The sequence below is a fragment of the Channa argus genome, chromosome 9 (genome assembly GCF_033026475.1).
Source record: "Channa argus isolate prfri chromosome 9, Channa argus male v1.0, whole genome shotgun sequence".
NCBI classification, from domain to species: domain Eukaryota; kingdom Metazoa; phylum Chordata; class Actinopteri; order Anabantiformes; family Channidae; genus Channa; species Channa argus.
The window spans coordinates 8,387,065-8,409,502 of NC_090205.1; the positions used below are offsets into that span (position 1 = coordinate 8,387,065).

General features: G+C 39.0%; 1 protein-coding gene across 1 annotated transcript in view; it reads right to left on the bottom strand.

Moving 5' to 3' along the window:
* Positions 1-281: 281 nt before the first annotated feature.
* The window catches only part of pdia5 (protein disulfide isomerase family A, member 5), a 51,261-nt gene continuing 29,104 nt past the window's right edge, over positions 282-22,438 (bottom strand). The window contains exons 12-17 of the mRNA XM_067516100.1: positions 15,611-15,681; positions 14,794-14,957; positions 14,078-14,208; positions 10,428-10,498; positions 4,502-4,636; positions 282-3,569 (exon numbers count right to left, since the gene is read on the bottom strand). Of these exons, the coding sequence (XP_067372201.1) occupies positions 3,489-3,569; positions 4,502-4,636; positions 10,428-10,498; positions 14,078-14,208; positions 14,794-14,957; positions 15,611-15,681 (653 nt within the window). The 3' untranslated portion in view covers positions 282-3,488. The remainder of the gene's footprint in view (positions 3,570-4,501; positions 4,637-10,427; positions 10,499-14,077; positions 14,209-14,793; positions 14,958-15,610; positions 15,682-22,438) is intronic.

Consider the following 22,438-nt stretch of genomic DNA (forward strand, 5'->3'; position numbering starts at 1 on the left):
AGGACCTTGATTCTAAAAGTAATTGTGGGCTACTTTACTTGCTTGACTTTGTGGAAATGCAGAAGTTCAGACTGTCAGAGCTCTGACAACTATTTTCTTACGAGTGGGGTCACTTTTGTGTCCAGGGCCATTTTCCAGCCATTTCTCATTATAAAGCCATCAGTGTCACATCTGCTGAGTGCTGCTTGTGGTCCATTTGCTTTCCTTCTGAGACGCAGAACTGAGAAGAATGCCAAGATAAATGGAAGCAAAAACTGCTTTCACTCAGCAACATAACAAGGTCAACTTCTATTAATTTTATTGTGACAACACTATATTCTAGCACTTTTGGTGTATTTTAAAACAATTTTAAACACATTCTCATACTCTGGGCATCATCTGTCTCCCTATTTACATAAACTATATTTACTATACTATTTAATTTAATTTTAACAAAAACACTTAACTCAAGAAGAGACTCATTATTCAGAAAACTGGTTATAGTATGGTATATGAATACAAGACTCACCAGTAGTAGTGACTTTTCTTTTTTAATATTTGGTTTTACTAGCGGTGGTTGAAGAAATAGTTGATAATGTTCATTGCCACTGTGTATAAATACTGTATTATAAGTAAAGATCCTGCATTAAAAGTGTTACTTAAGTAAAACTACTACCTCAAACAATATCTAAAATACCAAAAGTAATAGTAATTTTGTAGGTTTGCAAAATTTGCATAACTTATCAGAATAAGTATTGGGATATAATTAATTATGCCCACGTGTTTATCACTTTGAGGCTGACCTGGTAAAATGGAGCTTATTGTAATTACCTTACAGCATACACTGTTTCAAGGATCCATTTTTAATTTAACAATTGAAAGTTGACATCAGCATGGTAACAGAGAATAACGGCAAAGTGTTTAGCTGGTTATTTATTTTTCTTACCTTGAGCACCATTTAAATTGTTGTTCTTTGGTCCCATTTTATTCTAAAGTATGCCATGTATGTGTGCAGCAATCAGCATCGTAATCCAACAAAATGGAGGACGAAATAAAAATTGCTGTCCCTCTAATGCCACACCCATAATGTGGCATAAAACTGATTAAATGAAACACTTTGTTATAATTATAGAAGCACGGCAGGTGTAAAAACAATTGTTGTTCTGTAAAGGTTTGACTTTATTTAGTTTTTCTATCTCGCAAGGTCCTTATTGTGAGGGGCAGAACTATACATTCGGCTGGGCACAGAAAAATCAACGAAGGCAACAATGACTTCTTGGCATAAGTGTGACAAATTCCCACACAACATGGATACCTTTGGGATAGGACAGAGGTGGTCATTCTATTATTTATCAAATGTGTGATGTCACTATGGAGCTATCTAAAGAAAACAAATGGACATACTAATCAATGGTACATTTTCCCCTCAGGAGGAGAATAAACACTTAATTACAGCAATATGACAACAGTAACTGTGTAAAGCAAAATGCTCTTGCATACCATGAAATGTTAATAGTCACATTTAACACTGAACACAAAAAGTGTTTGGTGCCAGCCAGAACATCTAAGACCATTTCACTAGTAATTAGTCCATTAGGAATCACAATGTATTTGATAAGAAATGGTTCAGTAAGATCTACTGATAATACAGGATTTCATAATGTAGCAGAGGAAAATAACAATTCAATCTTCTTTTTCATGGGATACAAATGTAAACAATTAATTTGGTGACCTGTAAGGGCTCAAAAGTATTCAGCTGGAATGCAAAATTACAAACAAACAAGTTCCCTTTAATTGTGTTTCGCTATCCCTGAGAACTGTATTCATAATGAAATAAAGTGTTGAATAATAAAACACAAGTTCAGCTACAGATAAGCCTTTAAATATTTATAGTGGATGAAGCGTGGGAATGGAAAACACATTGCATAAAAAAAGAAATTGCCACAGAGGTAATGATGATGGCCCCGAATGGATGATGCTGTTATGCTGCTAGATGTGGGACGAACTTCACCTATTTAATACTTTATTACCCCTTGAATGTATTGTGAAGTCATCACTTAGAGTTTGATGCAAAGCATGGGAGAGCACTGCCCAAGCCAAGTTAAGCTGAGCATGGCAGGCAGATACAGTTGAAGACAAAACTGGTCAGAGTGCTTTCATTTTGTTCCTGGCTCCCTGGTGTTCACTATAGCACAAAGTGGCAGAAGCACATAGGCATTAAACAGACTGGGTACCCTTGAACAAAACCCTGAATGCCCACGGTATAAACCAGATGTCTGAATTATTACAGCATCTCCCTGAACAATGTGTGCATGCAGAGCAGTTGGTGGGGTATTGAGTGGAATCCATGATTACTTCAGTGAATGAAGGGAATATTAATGGTTTATACATTTTATGATCAACATGCAATATTTAGTCACTGTACTGTACGTGAGCATCTCCCATGCGTATGTAAATGAGCACTACCTTTTTAAATTATTGATAAAAACCCGTTCTGAAAGAACGCAGGAGGTACAAGACGTAAAACATCAGTATAGCTGTGAATATTGATAATATTTGGAACTTATGGAGCATGAAAATGTCAAGGGCAATGCGCAATAATATTTGGCATTTCATGTTTTTTGTTTTTTTATTCTTCCTTGACCTGCACTGGTCCATGATTTACTTGAGGGAACTGCAAATTGAACTTTTTTTTTTGTTTTTTTCCTTTTTACATCGTTAAGGCCACAGTTTTGAGCAAACAAAAATGTACAAGTTATTTCCAAAAGCAAAACTAATCACAAAAGTCTGGAACCATACAGAATATTGCCCCTTTGGTCATAACTTCACCTAGTTCACATTGCTACAGTAATTGATTACGTACAGTAGCACATCACATTTTTTGCTGTACAAGCTTTGGGCATTTTTTAAAAAGATAAAATTATATATCAAATCAGTGAGGATAATCCAGCAATATTCCAGATGGTTCTGGACTTGTGACATGAGGATTCAGTACAAAAATACTGGAACCAACAGCTGTATGTCAATAATGGGTGTCTTCTTGAGACAGAGCAGGTGTTTGAGATTGAATTGGGAAGCCCATGGACTGACGGAGAGTGCAGCCTCCATCTTTATCTAATTATGCTCACCAACACCATGGGTGTCAGGTAGCCACACAGACCCCACAGGGCTAAGCAGGGTTAAGTATTGCATAGATAGAGTATAGGGTGTAGCTGTTCACATATGCAGTCACAGTGTTTGGGGGGGAAAAAAAAAAAAAAAAAAAGTGTCCATGTATTTCCTGCCCATCAGAACATCCGTGAAAAAAGAAGTCTCAAGTGGTTGGTCTGACTGTAGGTACTCTGTTGGTATTATTACAAACATTATCACCACGTTATAAAAAATAGCCTTTTACTGAGGTCATCAAGTCCCCCTACCATCAGTGTTGATAGGGCCCTTCTCAGGGTCAAGGGTCACAGTGCAATGACAAACTGTGCAGTGCAACGCCCCCTCCCTGCTGCATGCTGCCCTCAGAGCTCCTCCTTCCTTTTCACTACTTTTTCCTGGTCACGTCCCCTTAGACTGCGCATGAAACCTGTGAAACCCGCCTCCTGTGGACAGAGGGACAGAGTCACTAAAGCACCAGTTTTAGTTAGAATTTATCAACTTCAACTAATTTGTGAATCTTAAAATGCCCTTTTCAAGACTTTATTTAATAAACCATATCTCAACTTGGGCCAACAACACTGAATGCAAATAATTTTGTCTGCTTTGCCCTTTCCAAAATTAACACCCACCGTCTTTAACTTAATGACACAATGTACAGTTCAATAATATGAAAAGAAAATCCAATAGTTCTAGAAAAAACATGTGCCTTTATGCACAGATAGTAAAATCATTAGTGTTAATATTTATGTTCATATCAAACTGACTCATTTCTGTACCAAATGAGTTCTCTTATTAGTTTAGGATGAAATGGTTTAGGGATTTTCTTGTTCTACAATGTACAACTCAATTTGAGAAATGAGCACAATGGTGCTTACATGCAAAAGTAAATTGGAGTAACTTATATATAATACAGTACCTGCTCCCTAAAACTGCGAGTACTTTGGCAGGTTCGTAAAGTAGAATATTGGGGTTCTTAAAAAAAATACCAGTGTGTATTAAAGCACACAATGTCAAATCCACATGGCTCAGGTATCGGTATTTGTTTTTAGGAAGGTTAACCAGACACACGAAACTGGTCTGTCTTTAAGCAGAATGAAGTGGAGTAGCTCATGTGACTTTTTGATAGAGTACCTAGTATACAAAAGAATCCATTAAGTGTTTTTGTGTGACAAAAAAATCCCTTCCATTATCCCTCAAATATTCCATTTCCTGTCCGATTCCCTACTCCAGCAGTGTGCATAGGCACTTTCATAATTATTGGAAATTTAAATTGTTTTGGTTTAATTGTAATTTTGTCCATTTTTAGCAAAACTGTACACTCTCCATGACATAAGTAAATACTATGAGAACGGGAGAGATGTGTGGCACAACTTACCCCTCGATCGCCGTTGTATTTTTCCACAAACTTGCCGTAGTTGTAGTAGTTGAACGTTGGGTAGCCCTCCACTCCTTCCTGCTTACAAAGCTCGTGGTTTTGTTCTTTGGTACAATCAACAGCTGCATACACAATCTGAAGGAGAACATAGACCAGGAAACAAAGTATAATGCAACACTATCAATGAAACTTTAAAAAGGTTCATTTGTCAATAATACAGTATAGTTAGCATATTAACATACTTCCCTACATGCACTATATGTGCTCTATACACAGCCTGCTTCAATTCATGTTTGTGAAAAAAGTTACCAGATGAAAACTTTCATGTGTTTAAAAACAGAGGTCATAGTATGATACAATACACTGAACATTTAATAAATTCTTTGATTAACCATAATTCCACAGAAAACGTTGACATAATCAAAATTTCCACCGAACACATTCCACAGAACACAGTAAGAAACCATGTACTTCCACAGCTACACACTCAACTTTCCACTACCACCCTCTGTACTTCATGACTAAGTCTGTTCGCTCCAATAGAAGAACTTAATTGTTAACAACCATCTTTCCTTAACAACACTTCAAAAGGCAACCATGTGATGCATATGATATCATCATTACACTTCCTAATCCAACCGACCCGTCCAGACACAGAACACACACAGAATACGTTTCTCAAAACATCCCCGTTTAAATAGGATTTGGCTCATGTTATATTACTATATTTGCCTGGTTTACTGTTCTATAAAAACATTTTTTAATTTACAACCAACATCTTTATTGTTTGGGTATTTTTAAACACACAGTGCTTATTTGCTCTCATAGTGAGAGCAAATAAACTTATATTGGTAAATCAATAGTATAAAAAGTACACACAGAATGTTACAAGACAACATAGAAAACCCATAATATACAGGCTTAAAATGGGCATTTATGATAATGCTTCTCATATAGGTTTATAACACTATTCCATTTTTAGATTTACAACACTTTTCTTATAACCAAAACTGTTTGAAATGGGTGGTGGCAAAAAAAAAAAAAAAAAAAAAAAAAAAAATAATAATAATAATAATAAAAAAAACCCACCACAATCACTCCTACATATAAACAACAAGGGAGATTTATGTTGCGAGGCTGCTGCAGCGATTTGTGACAAGCCGCCCCAATGAGGCGTAAATGCCGCCTCATGGATACACGGCTCACTCAGCGTGTCCTTTTGGACAGCTGAAATGTCACCCTCTTTCAGGGTGCTGAATGCTGCACATTGAACTTGTCACCATCAAATAATCGCTTCTCGTCCAACACGTCTGCCCATGCTGAATGTGGAAACAACAGATATGCTGCAAAAGGAAAACATATTAGACACTTTGCCCATTCTGCCATGACGTGACACTCCAAACTTCGTGTCCTAATTACAAAGTACAAGTGGCAATTATTTATGCTTTCTTATGCAAATGCAAATACTCAAATACTGTTGAAAATCAGTATATCGGCCAACATATTCTTACATGAACACAAAAGCAGAACAGGGAAGGAAAAGTGTCCTTCGCCCATCAGTGAGCGAGAAATGGCTTATGAAGGTATATTTATGTCCCAATAGTCTGTTATTCGGGCATCCTAAATAATGGCAGGATCTTTTTACTATGTGTTATGAGGAACACAGAACGCCAGATCATAAAGAGATACCGTTTCTAATCGAAAATTCTTTTTTTATTTAAACTCTTAGTTAGGACAGTGTGAGACACAAGTCCACTAAGGAACACTGAAGTTAACTTTTATCTGGAGTGTTTCTGAATGTCACAGGATATAATCTTCCTATTCTGTTCTAGGTTGAACCTGGGGTCTCCTGTCCTTTTGACACAAAGGAGCAGCGGTTGGCTCTACCCAGAGACCTGTCTGGATGTCTGAGCACTGAACCCCATCTCTGAGCACAGCCACCTTACAGAGGAACCACATTTCAGTTGTATCTGAACTACAACTGAACTTGAGGTAGCTACTTGTTGATCACAGTAGTGCAATGCACCATATTTCAGTAGATAACCATGCCCTCAGACTTGAAGTTGCTCTCATCATGCCTGCTGCTTCACACTCAGCTGCAAATCATCTTAGTATGATCTGCTTTCTGTGTGCACTGTGTAGTGGCATTCTGTTAAAAAAAACAACAAACTACAGGTATAAAGACCATATTGCTACATGCACAATATTAAATGCCTGAAACTGTGTTCTCATTATACAGTTCCTGCCAATGTTCACCTTTAATGCTGCCATTGAGTGGAATTTGGGGAAAAGACAAACAGCTCAGAACAAACCCTGTGCACAGCTCCCCTGGTGTCATACAGCACAGAAAGTGGAGTTTTAATTGTTTGCATCTTCAAAGCCAGAGCTAAGCTTGTGTTTGTCTTTGGTAAATGAGGCAAGGGCAGCTAATAGACTGTGATCAACACTGGCCTCGTGCGATACTCTGGGGCTCCGCTTAATAAATAGAAAGGATTGCCAAGTAAACACATGCGCAATTCTCAGATTTGCTCTTGTTCAAACAACTACACACTTTAACTGGAGGGACAGCGAGATGGTAGAGATCATAAAGTTGTGCATTAATATGACCTTCATAGATAAGAAGCTCCCCTGGTTAAGCAGCCTGTGGAGATTTCAGCTTGGGTCCAAGCACCACAGCTGAGAGGTGAAGTCATGCCAAAAGGCCTTCAGCTGTTGCGGCCACTAGGTACTGGATTAAAAAACAACTCTCCTAACTCTTCTCTTAAAAGACAAAGTCAATATTGTTCTTCCATTATGTGGTTGAGTCATAGTAGTTTGTTTTTCATTACACATATATTTAGTATCAAAGATTACATTTGTTCAACCAATCGGTGTCCCAGTGTGTGAGAGTTTTTATAGCCTGTGTTCCAACTATGTGTTCTTCCTATGCTGCAAAAAGAACACACTTTTTATATTGTGGAGGACATGCTGCAACTTTTCTACTGATTGTGGGTTGTATGCATTTTAGTATTTGGTCTAAGAATGAAGAAATCAACAACAGCATGTACATGTTGCTTAAGGTGTAGCTGAGGGGCAATACTTGTACAAAAATGTTTCCAGCTCATCTGCTTTGGTTTAATGTTAAGAGAAGTGTTGCAAAAGATTGCCTCAGAAAAATGGAGAAGTTGAGGACACGTCACTATCTCATACCATCTGACAATGATTGTGAAAAATTCCAAACAAATGATCGAAGTAGGCTGCTTAACACTATCGGAACAACGTGCATTTAAACAAGCGTCTCAGAGAGATTTTATAATCAAAAGGCAATTTCATGTATTTTTAAAGGTGACCTGTCACTCTGAGATGATAAATTGTAGCTCTGGGTATTGCTAAACACACACCCACAGAGTCTGTTTGAGAGAGACAGATCGGGAGACAATGTGAGTCACTCAGTTATGGAGGTTTGGAAATATCGAGCCCTGCAGTCAGAGGCTATTAACACGGAAAAGCAGGCGTAGGAGAGTGACCGGATACAAGTCCTAAGGGAAAAGGAAGGAGAAGGAGTAGAGATGATTATGTGTGTGTGTGTGTGTGTGTGTGTGTGTCATGTTGTGCCTGCAAGAACCCAGAAGTCCCAAGTCTAGCAAAGAATTGATGAGACTGTGTGGGCTTTAGCCAAGTGCTCAAATTTCTAACTGACATTGAGACAAACACTGGGGATGATGTGGACAGAATTCTTTGCTGCAAATACGGCTAATATGTGATGGTCTTATCATAGAGTTACTACAATACTGTGCTAAAGTTTTAAGCGCTTTGGAGGTTTCGATTCTTTTCCATCGCACCATGTCGTCAGGGGAAGTGTTTGGCCTGCAGCATGACAATGACACCAACCACACAACCGGTCGTAAAAACACATCTTTAGTGATAAGAGGAACAACATGTCCTGCAATAGATGGTATAGCCCCTAGGAGCCCTGCTCTCAACACTGGGAGACCATGAAGAGATAAAAGAAACTGAAACAGCCACAATTGGCGCGTTCTTCTGGACGCTTAGATCGACCTACGGGCCTAGTGTCCTATAAGTGTACGTTGGAGAACTGGTGCTATGCTTCTTTGCACCTTACTTGTATTATGTACTTACTTTGAATTTTGAGTTACGAATATTTGAAAAACATTGATTTTGTTTACTGTAGGTATCTTCTAGCAAAAATGATACAACATTTAACATTAGATAAGCCTTGATTGTCCAGTGGAGAGTTGTTTTCACAGCCTGCACACACTCCACACACACCTAATCAAACAACAACAGACACTCACATTCCTGTTCATGTCTTAGCATCATCCAGTCCAGACCCATGTGTGTATGTATGGGCTGTCATTGATGTTGTTTGTTCTTCCATAGGACGCCTAAACAAACGTGCCAAAGCAAGCTCTACCCCATTTACAATTCCTGTATCTGCGACCAGATGGAAATAATGTGAAGTGTGGATTCTGAGGGTGCCAAGTATCATTCACTACTCTTAGTACAAAGTGTGCGATGGCTCAGTCATTCATGCTTGAGAAATGGCAGGAGTTGGGAGGCAGATGATTTTGAAAGTGGTTCATCCTGATAAGAAATAGTTTTTGTTGGAGATGATTAACATGGTGAGGAAACAGAGGGACCAGTACAAACAAGTGGTTTGTGAAGCAGGCGAGGCCAACAGAAACGGCTCTGAGTGTCTTTGTGACTTGGTCTTTGCTGGAAGGGTCTATTGAGGTCACGCTGATAAAAGCTTAATTTGTCGCAATGCATCTAAGATATCTAATATTATAACTGATCAAGGTGGGGAACACCTCAGTGTGGGACATATCTAATGTGCTAATAACTAGTTGCTGCTTCTTCTGTTCTGTACACAAGTTAGAAAAGGAGTGCTGATTACATAACAGTCAATTTCACACATAACCTTTCTATAGATCTTCTTATACATGCAGTAATTTCCCTCGACCTCTTGCTTATCTTGGACCACTACTTTGGGGGTCATCACGCCATTCAATGGCCATTATCTGTTTTTATCAGCACCATAGTTATGGACCTGCTCCATATGCTAGTAGGCTCAGTAGGTCATGATTATGTCATATTATGTGCCATAATGTCAACTGGTTTTGGTACAGAAAAACCGTGTTTTGTCACCCATCCATCCATCCATCTACCTACAAATTCTGCCAATTGTAAATTCAATCAGCAAATGCATTTGCGGTGACTGTAATATTTACTGCAGCCACTAGATGTAAATTTTCCACATCTCACCCAAGAGAACTGTAGATAACTGTAACTATAGGCTGATAGTAACAGATTACTTTTCATAACACAAACCCAAAAAAACAGGCAAGCTGTGATGGATTATTTATACTAAACAGGCCAGTATAAAATTTTAAAATGGCCACGTGCTCTTATTAAAATAAAGATTAGAAACCTTCATTTTGTTGCATTTTCTGAGAGAAACATACACAAGGAAATCAGGGTTCTCTAATTATGGAAACCAGGTTCTACATGATTGTTAAGAAATCAGCTTTTTAAGAAAGCTGACTGTAACTGGATTACTTTTTTTAATTTTACTTTTTTTAATGCAATTAACACATGAATTGAATAGTGTGAGTATGGCAGTGTCATTAAGTGCATGAAGCAAGAAAAAAAAAACTGTTGCAAAGTGTTTTCTCACTTTTAACAAAGACTACACGTTTCTCATTTCTTACCGGCTTTGTGCTCTTAAAGCTACAGAGTGCTAAACAAATTCCATCACCAACATTGCACATTACATTAATGCTTATTACTAACTCTAACAGTGGGTAATGCTAGAAAACTTGCATTGTGGCTTTAAGAGTCAGATTGAGTTTGCCAGATGCAACGTCCCTGTTGCATGGTGTAACTGAAGGTGTGGGGGAAAAAGGAAAATAAAAAACATACTAACCTTGCGGTCCTCTCTGAAGAGCTCTGCTGCTGTGGTGAAGTGGGGGACAGCGTTTTTACAATGTGGACACCCTTGGAGAGCAGAACACACAGATGGGACATTATTACAGTTCAAGTCACATTTATACAACCACATCAAGCTTTATATCCTCAACTAAGCAGAGGCTTATACAACTAGCACTCACACTTTCACACATAAACAAAATGAGTACAATACATTATATAACCAACCTCAAACATGTTGATAAAGCACTTGGCCCTGTCGCTATCGTCCGGCTTTTTACAGGCTTACACCAAACAGTCAAGGTGGTTCAATCGTTTGTCAGAAGAGACTGTAAATCTCTTCATTGCTGTCATAAATACGAGCTCCCTGGAGTTTTCTTTCCTCCAGCAGCCGTCCATTTATTGCATGTCAATACTTACAAACACAGTACCACTTTATATTGTAGGCAACTCATATCACAATTACAGACAACAGGCCCACTTGTCACTAGATGCTCTAACTAAACATCAGACCTGTATGGAATCTACTACTTGTGAGAGAAAGTTTTTTTAGATTCTAGCTACACATTATTAAGAGGAAAAGATGTGTTTTCACAATCAAACTTTCCTTTTTCTATGCTGACATATTTTTCTTTTGAAACTTATTTTGAAATTGGACTTTCTGTAGGTGGTGTTTTTTTCCCCCTTTTCTTTTATTGCCAATGTCAAGTGCCGACTACTTGTCATTACAGTTAAACTGTCTTTACCACCGTTGGAAATTGAGTTCTTCGGTTACAAAGGGTAAAAGAGGCTATAACCCATATTGCGGTCACAAATACATTTTTCAAGAAGAAAGATACAGATTGTCATTGGCTGACTGGATAAAAGCTTTCATGGGCTGTGCTGGTGTTAAATGACTGGTCAGTCAGCCCTTGACCCGCATGTCACAAAAGAATATTATTTTTAAGAAAGTATATGAATTATTGGAGTGTATTTTTCTAACAAGCCACATGTAGCAGTTTTCCTATTTGCTTAGCTGTGCTAATTCTGACGCAAGAAACGCTGTTGGAAAACAGTGAGTGGGAAAGATAAAGCAGTGAGTGGATGGAAACATTAAAAATTAAGCTCTAAGAGCATTAATAAGGACCAACACTGAAGCTGGGCGAGGAGACCTGGATCTCGGATAACATTCCAGTTTATCAGAACGATTTTAAAAAGATTTGATGTGCTTTACTGCACAAAATTGACTAGTTGCCTTCTGTGCACAAGGATTGTATTTTGTAACACGGTGTAATATATTATACTATGTTGCAGCATTAAGACTTCCATTAAATGGTTAGATATAGTTACTGCTTTTTGTTTTAGACAGCATGGATTGCTTTCATTATTGAAAATTGCATATTTATAAATATTAAATCAAAACTGAAGTCTGAACACTTTTGAGCCACTGCACAGCAGTGTCTGTGTACTTGTTCTTTGATTAAAGCCTTTAAGTTGGCACAACATAATTAAACCTACATCTCATCTTATAAACGTAAGCATTGTCAAAAGGGAACTAAATATATTCACTAGCGCGTTGTTGACACTGGACTTGCTATAATCAAGATCACAGAAATTGTTTCCACGAATCATTAACAGCATTAACACAATGATCCCTCTGTAAATGGATTTTACAGGCTACAAGTGCACTGACCGGTGGTGGGCACAGTTATAATCAAGTGTTTCTATGCCCACAAGCGTAAGCATACACCTTCAAGTCAATTACAACTCTACAAGAGTCCTGTTACATTAGCATCCTTTTCAAAGCTACCTGCCTAAGCCTGTATTCAGCACAGCTCAGAAAACCATTTCCTGCTGAAGTACCCTTTAAGCCGCAATATTAAATGGCCTTTAAACCTTTAAAAAGGTACTGTTGCAATTTATGGTTTTTCCTTTACATAGGACAACGGACTGAGCAGAGAGGCCTTTGTTACTGCTCAGCCTGACAAACAGTGGAATGTGATAATGTATAATAATATTTCAGCTTTTGCATCTCACATGACTTCTGTCATCGATGCTGCTCAAACGCAGCTAAAAGGCAGGTCTGCTGTTGAAAATGTCGCCTTCCACTCACTTAACCCTCTATAGTGTTTCACTCATCTTTCTCATAACCACAGAGGCAGTGAGTGTTATTACTGGCAAGACCAAGAAAAAATATAAAAAAATATATATATATAATTTTAGTTTGTTTTGTTTCAGTTAAGCAGATTTGAAGCTAGAAACTAATAACCTCTGTCTAAACCATCTCTAGCTTCAATGTCATAGCAGGCAGCAGCATCACATTAAATGCTATTAGATGCACACTCCCTCACTGATAACACACCAGCAGGGTGCAGATGGGTTGGGAGGGTTGCAGGTTGTTACTGCCTGATGTGCATATGGAGCATCTCTTTGTAGAAGGAAGCACCAAAGAACCTGACAGACGCAACAGCCTGACTGCTGTACCCCGTCTGGCTTTGAAGCCCCCCATCAGACACAAGGGCCAAGAAAACAAGGACAGAGGTGCATGTGTATGTCTATGTGCATAGGGATAATCCAGCAAGTTAGGACGTCTATATTTTTTTCATCCGTGGTTTTTCAGAAATCATTTTCATAGACAAGTTAAGGGACAGAACCCTTTCTCTTTATATTAAAAAAACAAAACAAAACAAAACAAAAAAAACAAAAACAGTCTGTCTATGCCAAATGTGAGACTAGGGGGTAATTTGAAAAAAACTGTCCCAAGACATTCTGAAATTAAAACTGAAGTCTGACTTCTGTTTGCCATATGTGCCAAACAGATGGATTCAATTTAAAAACTAGTCTTCTGAATCTGTGAACTGCCTGTTTGTCTTGACCTTTAAAGCAGCTTTAATTGGCTTTTTGGATACTTAGCTCAAGCTCACGCACTACACATGAAGCTAAAAACAAACATTTGATGTATAAGGATTTCTGTAGTTTGCTATGTTTAATATGTTAACAGATATCATCTGTTTACTGACTGAGGATTTATTTGGAGTAGGTTTATATCTACCTGGTGAATGTAGCTCTATTTAGCTTTGCCTTTTTCTCCCTGAACTCCTGAACTCAATTTGGCGCTAGATTTCCCACTTAATTCTTTGTGCTATGCAGGTAATGTACAAATAAATATTAAACAGAGCAGCTACAATTGTACAATTGTGGGGCATTTCTGCTTTTTCTCAGAGCTTAACTACATAGCTTCATTATACTTTTGCATGTTTTCCGAGGACTCTGAGATATAAAGTGGAAAAGTTATGCGTTCTCTTTTTTGTAACTCGCATGAATCTATTCTCAGTTATCTGAATCATTACTCCGTCTCCCCATGGCTTAGGTGGGGTTTAAATGCTGTGAGGAGCTTGGCAGGAAGCTCTGAGTTATGTATGTGCACTGGTTTAAATCCAGGATATGATCACACCAATCCAACAGAGCAGGGTTATGATCCAACTTGGTTGCAACAACTTTGTCAACTTAACATTTTCATGAAAATAGCTATGCATATTACTTCAACAGTTTTTGGAAATTGGATTGTATGTGCCAAGTACAGATGAGTCAATCCGCACCATTGTGTGCCAGGCTGCTTTGTTCGGAGGTGTTAAGTAGAGTTTACGGTTTACAGAATTAAACTCTTACAGGGGGCATAGAACATGACCAGAGCGTGTTTCTTCTTCTTCAGTGCTTCTCGGAAATCCTCTAATCCAAGATGGCTGACGCTTGATGGCTTGTCCTCCCAAGACTGCTCAGGTGGAGGAGGTGCCTGGGGACTGGAGACAATAGAAACGGCACAGCCAGTGTTTATTTTTTATTTAAAAAAAAAAAAAAAAAAATATATATATATATATATATATATATATATATATATATATATATGTGTGTGTGTGTGTGTGTGTGTGTGTGTGTGTGTGTGTGTATATATATATGTGTGTGTGTGTGTGTGTGTGTGTGTGTGTGTGTGTGTGTGATAACATGTGAATACATGCTTTATAATGGGAAAAGACTTTGACTAAGACTTTATATCATCCTTATATAAACTGATGTCTGCTGACCTCTGGTCACAGACATTGCTTTTATGGAGCCTGTAATTGCCACAACTGAGCACATGTCCTTGGATGTCCATTATTTCTCACACAGACCCTTTCCAAAGATGAATTTATAATACAGGAATAAGGTTTAAAAAAAAAAAAAAAAAAAAAAAAAAGAGCAGCTAAAATGTTTAAGGTCAGGACTAAATTACTGTAATGTACATGAGTTTGCTTTTGTGTCTAAATGCAGTGACATTGCATAGGCAGCAACTGTTGGACATAAGTAAAGAAGTGATTAGGCTGCTGCTTGTAGAGTGGGTGACTCACTTGTGCATGAACTCGATAATCTTGTCCTTGCTTCGGAGCTGTGGCAGCGTGTACTTCTCCTCACCTTGCTCGAAATACTTAACGGTTGGGAAGCCAGAAATCTTGAAGCGATCCCCCACAGCCTTGTGCACTGTGGCATCCACTGCTGCCAACATACCTGGACTCTGTACAAACAACAATAATAAACTGTAAATCTTGTGGAAAATTGGTAAAATGCAAAATTTTGTCAATTTTAGAAACAATCCAAGTCTGCAAACAACTTCACTAGGTACTTTTTTTGTAAACAAATGTGCTGCATTAAAAACACTAGCAGAGAAGCAAGGAGGAGAAAAATAAATGATATGCTGGGCCATAGGAGCACAGTGTGAGAGAGGCTCGAGTCCATCCATATTAGATAATGGCCAGGATTCTCTCATTGACCTCCAATACTGGGCAGAGAGCCACAAGAAGAAGGTCCAGGCGTCAGGCCGGGGGGGACGCTCATGGATGAGATAATTGCTACAGTCACCAGGCTGAAGTTTTATAGGCCCTGCCCCTGGCTGGGGAGTGTTGGATTACCACAGAGGACAGAATGGCGGGGAAAAGAGGTGAGGAACACACCCGACTAATCAGAAACACATCGAGAGCTGAGCTTTTGCACAGAATTACCAGCGTGTCAGCTGCATTGGCGAACGGCCTTTAGGCCAAAAGGAGGGATTATTGTGATCTGCGCTGAACTCATATTTAGAGTGTTGCATATGAAAATGTACCCAAACACACAGGCCTGTAGAAAAGCATGCTGTGCACATGAGCACAAACAAAAGGTCATGAAACTTACATCTTCGCCCTTGTTGAGAATTTCAGCAGCTTCATCATACTCTGGCTTCATCTTCTTGCAGTGGCCACACCCTAAAGGATTCCAATCACATGTTTAAGTTAGACTCATGTCAGATTTCTAAGGCTTATTACATTTTTACAGCACTGTGCAAAGTCTTAGAACATCAGATTGGCTGTTTTAGTAATGTTTATTTCACTCTTACAACTCTCTTTACAACTAGAAAATGTAGTTACACCTGTTCAACTGCTTGTTAATGTAATCAGCCAATCACATGGCAGCAACTCAGACAGTGTAAGTCCAAGTGTTATAGTCTTAAACTAACCCTGCACTCAAAGGCAACAGATAGGTGCTTTTGTGACAAGTACAGAGGAATTGTCTGGGAGATTGTATAGAATTTGCAGGCATTAGGGAGCTGCTACTGATATGCAGGAGACTCCCTGAACTTGGGAGATGGGATGTCTGCAACAAACAGGATGGGAAAACATTTGTGCTGTGAATTCAGTTTCAGTTCAAAACCATAACAGCTGTATGAGGAAGGATATATTACTATAAACATGAAAAATAGGATATGAACATATTGCAGGCTTGCTGCAGTCTACCCGAACTGTCGCTGGGCAAAAAGGGAGGGTACAACCTGGACAGGTCGCCAGTTTATCCCAGGGCAAACATACACTGACAGACAACTCTTAACTATCATTCACATCTACGGTCAAGGTAGCACTGAGGGAACATGCAACTCCACCACCATGCTGCCCTAAAAAAAATAAATAAGTAAAACACACACCACACAAAAAAAAACATGGAAACTATAAAATGTATTTATTTAGGTCCAATATGTACATTAATAAGGATCTACAAATATCAGCCATCAGTGTGATCCTACAGTCAATAATTGGGAGACAGAAGAAAGAATCACATTTCAATGAGAAACAACATACCAGTTCTAAATAGCTGAAGAGAGATCAGCCACAATATTAACACCTCCTTGTGTGAAGTGACTGAGTGTTGTATATTCCCAAGGAAATGATTTAACCATCACAGCATTAAAGATGAAAGAGCTTTAATGATGTTATCTTTGCACAACATTACATCCACAGAGCTGTCTTGTCGAATCAGCGCATTAACAGCTGTAATTCTTTGGTGTCTTGCTGTTTGTCAGTGGGCTTACTGCTGGCATGCTGAGGGTGAAACTGTAAATGAGACAACATGAGTGTCTCCTGTTTACCAGGGGAGTTAAGTCACGTCTAATTACTTACTACATGTTTCACTCTGAGGCATAGTGTGTGTGTTTGTGTCTGTGTAAGCATGCTGGAGACAAACTTGAGTGGAGCATAAGTGCTAGGTGTGAGTGATGAGTACAGTAGTGGAAGAGAGAGCAAGACAAGGACAAAGGGCGAGAGAAAACAAACTAGGGGAAGTGGGGGTAGAACTGGGTGATAAGGATGAGATCAGTCGTCACCAGTGTGATATATCAAACTGTTCATGATGACACCATTGAAATTTTAAAAATGATCAAATGAATTATATCCCAGCTATAGAAAAGGTTGTGTCTTTGTCAACTTAAGGGTATAAATTCCATTGCATTGCCAAAGATCCCCATCAGCCAAATTATGTACTTCTTTATCTACTAATTAAAAAAAAAAAAAAAAAGAATACCATTTGTGTGTAGTGTTTTTGCTTTTTATAGCTCTAACATCTCTCTTGAGGTAGTGGTGTCTGTATGCGTGTGTGTGAACATGTGTTGACAATAAATCTGTTTGTGGATCGTGAATAAATTCCACGTTGGGTATGGAGGAGTGATAAATATTGCATGAGCAGCAAGCAAACATTTTATTTGTGGATCTACAATTGATTTAAAAAAATAAAATAAAAAAAGAAACAACAACTATGGGCCCACACGGTGTATTGGATGTTTTGTCTTAAGGTGCAGTGAATATGCTGTTTGATCTGGGATGAGGACAGATGCACTGACCAAGCTTGGTAAATTTCCAAACTTAGTAAATTGCCCTTGTCATAACAGTTCAGGAATCCCTTTCTTCAAGATACATTGCCGTGCTGGTGCAGGCTATAAATCAAGTTTGATCTGCCACGTGGAAAAAAAGCTACTTCTCTTTCAACTGAGTCACTGTGGTATGTGATCTTGCAGATTGTGTTTTCTTACCAGAAAAACGGTGACTAAAAAAGGACTTTGTCTGACCCTTCAAACTGATGAGTAAGAGAGAAATGTCCGTTCTGTGCTCTGCATCATCCCTGCTGAACATTCAGTACAAGTGGTGCATGAGGGCCATGGCCAGAGAGAGAGAGTGTGTGTGTGTGTGTGTGTGTGTGTGTGTCTGTCTCTGTGGGGGGTGGGGTCAGAAACAACCAAAATATTGCTGATTCAGACAGAGTGTGGGGGGAAAAGAGCTGAGAGTTGAGGGAACGCACAAACTGGCATCACACTGCTGTAGCTGTAATAAAAATCGATGCATGCCGAAAAGAAAAAAGCTTGGTGAGTCCCCTCTGCTTGACAGAAAACGTTTGGGTGCTGTAAGGTCATACTCTCTGCTTTTTCTGCAGCAGTAAGCTGAGACTGTGGCCGTTTGCTAAGTTGCCATTCAGATCTAATAATGTCCTGATGTGCCAGCTGTACCTCAAACTCAAAGATTTAAGAGTCCCGTCAGGAATTTGCGATGTTGTGATTGCAACAGTTAATCTAATTGCCCACGACCTTGCAATTAAAAAAACACAACATAAAAACATTGCAGCATGCATCACAAATTCCCCCCCCCCAAAAAATGAAAATTTTTAATCCCAAAATTATGAAATTCTTTGACATTACCACCTGCTGAATCTGTAAGCATTAAACACGTTCTGACGAGGTATCCAGCCTTGTTAAGGCTGGCATGAAGACATCTTTCTTATTTTTTGAAAACAGTATCGCAATATATCAACTTGTAACCCTTGTATTGTGATGGATATTGTATCGCAAGATTCTTGCCAATGCAAAGTCCTTTCTGGTTTAACGTGTGCTGTGGTTCCGTAAAACAACACTGGCAGAGAGGACTTTTGTTTTGGTCTGGGACTTAATTAAGTTCATTCTGCGAACCAGAGTGTGCAGTTAGCTCCGTAAGGAGCTGCACGCACATAACCCCCATGGAGGGCTGTACAGAGGACGGTGAAAATGGCCGCGTGGTGAGGTGGAATTCAAGCTGATGGTGGTAGTTGGAAGACCATTAATCTCACTCTGACAGAAGAGCCATTAAGAAACTGCATTGAAGCAGCAAGGCCAGGCATCTATGTGTGTGTGTGTGTGTGTGTGTGTGAGTGTGTGTGAGTGTGTGTGAGAGATATACAGAAACTTGCTGTGTAACTGTGTGCTATAAATGTTTGCACCATTGTGCAAAATGTGTCTTTGAAATGTTTAATGGATGTGCAGATATTTGTGTGTTTAAATGTGATCTGAAATGATTTGATGCAGCTGACCACTGAAGATCCACCCTGAAGGTAATGTTTGACCACAGTATGTTGTATGTAATACTACAAATTCATTTATTTTGGAAAACCTTATATAGAAGTTTTTTCTATTGATGATTTTATATACCATATACCAATATCTATAATATAGTTATTCATCTGTGTTGGTAAATTTCTTCAAGGAATAGTGCCTAGCATAGCAGGAAATTCAGATTCAGAGGGCAACATGAAGGATTCATAAGTTTTTACATCTTCAAAGCTGCATGATTTACATGTTTTATATATTTAAGAAACATGCAAAAGACATAACTGAAACTTAGTATGCACTTTGGCTACTTCTTGCCTGCATGCAGCATCCCTTTCTATCCTTGTCAGGGCATCTTGCATAACCATTTTTATATTTCAAATAGTCTAAATAGATAGAGGCAGGAATATAGGGTGACTTGTGTAGACGTAATCTGAAAGATCAGTGACACCGAATTATTGGTAGGGGAGAGTGTAGCCAAACAACACAGGATGGTGGTGTGTAAAATGACTCTGGTGGTGAGAAATGAAGAGGACTAAGGTGAGCAGAGGACATGAGACAGGGTCTGGGTGGTGCTTTCAGATGACTGGACTACTCCCCAATCACAGCAGTCCAGGGAGTAGTCCAATCACAGTTGTGATCAGGAAGTCAGGTAGGAGACAGGTAGGATGATACTCTGGATGTCATCAGTAAAGGTGAAAGTGGACAAGGAGACTTAGTGGTGGAACGAGGAAGTTCAGGAGTGGTCAGCTAAGAAGCAGTAGGACACAGAGGACTGAAGAGAGAAGACAGATGTACAGGGAGATGCAGTGTAAGGTGAAGGTAGAGGTAGCAAAGGCCAAACAGAGGCTTGTTTGCTAGGTTGGACACTAAGGAGGGAGAGTTTGTACAGGGTGGTGAGGCAGAGAGATAGAGATGGGAAGGAGGTTATTAAAGAACAGCATGGAAATGTAAATGTAAGACTGTGGTGAGGTGGGCTGTAGGTGTGACAGAGGAGTTCAAGGTGGAGGTGGGTCTGCATCAAGGATTGGCTCTAAGCCCCTTCTTGTTTGCTCTGGTGATGGACAGGCTGACAGGTGAGATTAGACAGGAATCTCCATGGACTATGATGTTTGTAGATGACTTTGTGATTTGTAGTGAGAGCAGGGAGAAGGTGGAGGAAAAGAAGGTGCAGGACTTTAAGTACTTGGGGTCAACGGTTCAGAGCAACAGACAGTGTGGAAAAGAGGTGAAGAGGCGAGTGCAAGCAGGTTGGCACAAGTGGAGGAAAGTGTCAGGTGTGTTGTGTGATAAAAGAGTATCAGCGAGAATGAAAGGAAAGGTTTTCAAGACGGTGGTGAGACCAGCGATGCTGTACAACTTAAAGACAGTGGCACTGAAGAAAAGACAAAGGCAGAGCTGGAGGAAACAGAGCTCAAGATGTTGAGGTTCTCTTTGGGAGTGACTAGGATGGACAGGATCAGGAATGAGGACATCAGAGGGACAGATCCTGTTAGATGCTTTGGAGATAAAGTCAGAGAAGCCAGATTGAGGTGGTTTGGACATGTTCAGAGGAGAGATTGTGAATATATTGGTAGAAGGATGCTGAGGTTGGAGCTGCCAGGCAGGACATCTAGAGGAAGACCAATGAGGAGATTTATGGATGTAGTGAGAGAGGACATGAAGTTAGTTTGGGTGAGAGAAGAGGATGCAGAGGACAGAGTTAGATGGAGGCACATGATTTGCTGTGGCGACTCCTGAAACGGAACAGCCCAAAGGAAAAGAAGAAATCTATATGGTTTAATTAAGTGATGCTATTTAGCTTTTCCTTTTCAGTGGATCATATTTATGGCTATTAAATGTCGGTACATTCTTTATACTACCCATCTAATATAACTAACACCAAGTTGTGTATATACACAGCGACACAAACATTCTGAGCAGTCTGCAGTTAAAGAACACAGCCCCATACACACTTAATACTGAAAATTTTTCAAGCAATATTCATTATGGTAATTATGGCAAAATATGTACAGTAGATAAAAAACAAGTCAAAGGTGGCACTTAACCACTTTATGTGCTGACAGGCACTTAACCCATAACAATACAGTACTTCACCATTTAGTACTTTTTAATATTTTTATATTAAAACCACAAAAAGAAAGAACCTATCATTAGGGAGTGAATAATGAGAAAGTTGCATCTAGCAGATCCCACTGCAGTGAGAGTGTAAATGATGTTTTTAATCACTTCAACAGCTGGAGAGTGTGTTTACCCTCTGGGAGGAGTGCAGTGCTTCCAGCAACCTGGAGGTATGAAAACTTTGCAGCAAAGGATGAGATGACATTTTGAAAACCATGAATCATCATTATGATGAAAGCTAGGGGAAAGGGTCCTACTTTTATTTATTCATTTATTTATGTATACAATGTGGAGACTGAGACTCCAGCAAAGAAAAGAGAGGTAGGGGAGGCAGAGAGAGAAGGCAGTCAGAAGCGGAGTAGCTGAAAGACAAGACGATAGGTTCAACAACTGGTTGCAGTACTACATTTTGCATTTATCAACATACAAAATCTCCTTTGGACAGCTTCCTTACATGTGGGGGATTTGGACCAAAGCAATGTGAAACTGAACAAAAAAAAAAAAGAAATAAATAAAAAATACTAACCCAATGACAGCAGCAGCTTGGTGCGTGAATATAACTGACAAGCAGGCTTATGTGAACCATATGGCAACAGCGAAGCATTCTGATGTGATGAGCTTGTGTGTGAGCGTGACACACAAAATGCTAGAGTTCCCGTTTTTCAGCTTTATTCACTAACTTTAGCTAAATGTTAAGATTAAACCTGACACCGCGAGCGTGATGTTATTTGTGTGACTAAATTCTACCCCAGAGAATTAGCAAGAACTTGTTTTACACAGCACGAAGGAATGTGAAAATCCTCGGACACACTGCTGCACATATTTTACAATCGAAAACATTATTTTCCTTTCTGAAAGCAATTTTATTTATATTTATATTTCTAGGGTTGGAAAAGGGCAAGTCTGACAATAGTTTCCAGACTTTATTGTGAAGTCTACATAGAGTTCCTTTGACTTTACACACACACACACACACACACAGTGAATTATGGGACTTAAAAAAAATAAATATAATAATAATAAATAAAAAATAAAAAGGGACAAGCAGGTGTGTCCCTTTGTAAACTACAGTACATATGTTCAATCACTTATACTTGTCATAGGTGGAATCTATTCAAGTACTGCTGAAAAACTATTTCTTAGTAAACTAACATTGCCAACAGTCCTGAGAAAATGATTTAGTAGGCACCACAGACACTTATGTTTTTTGTTCAAAAAGCCTAAAA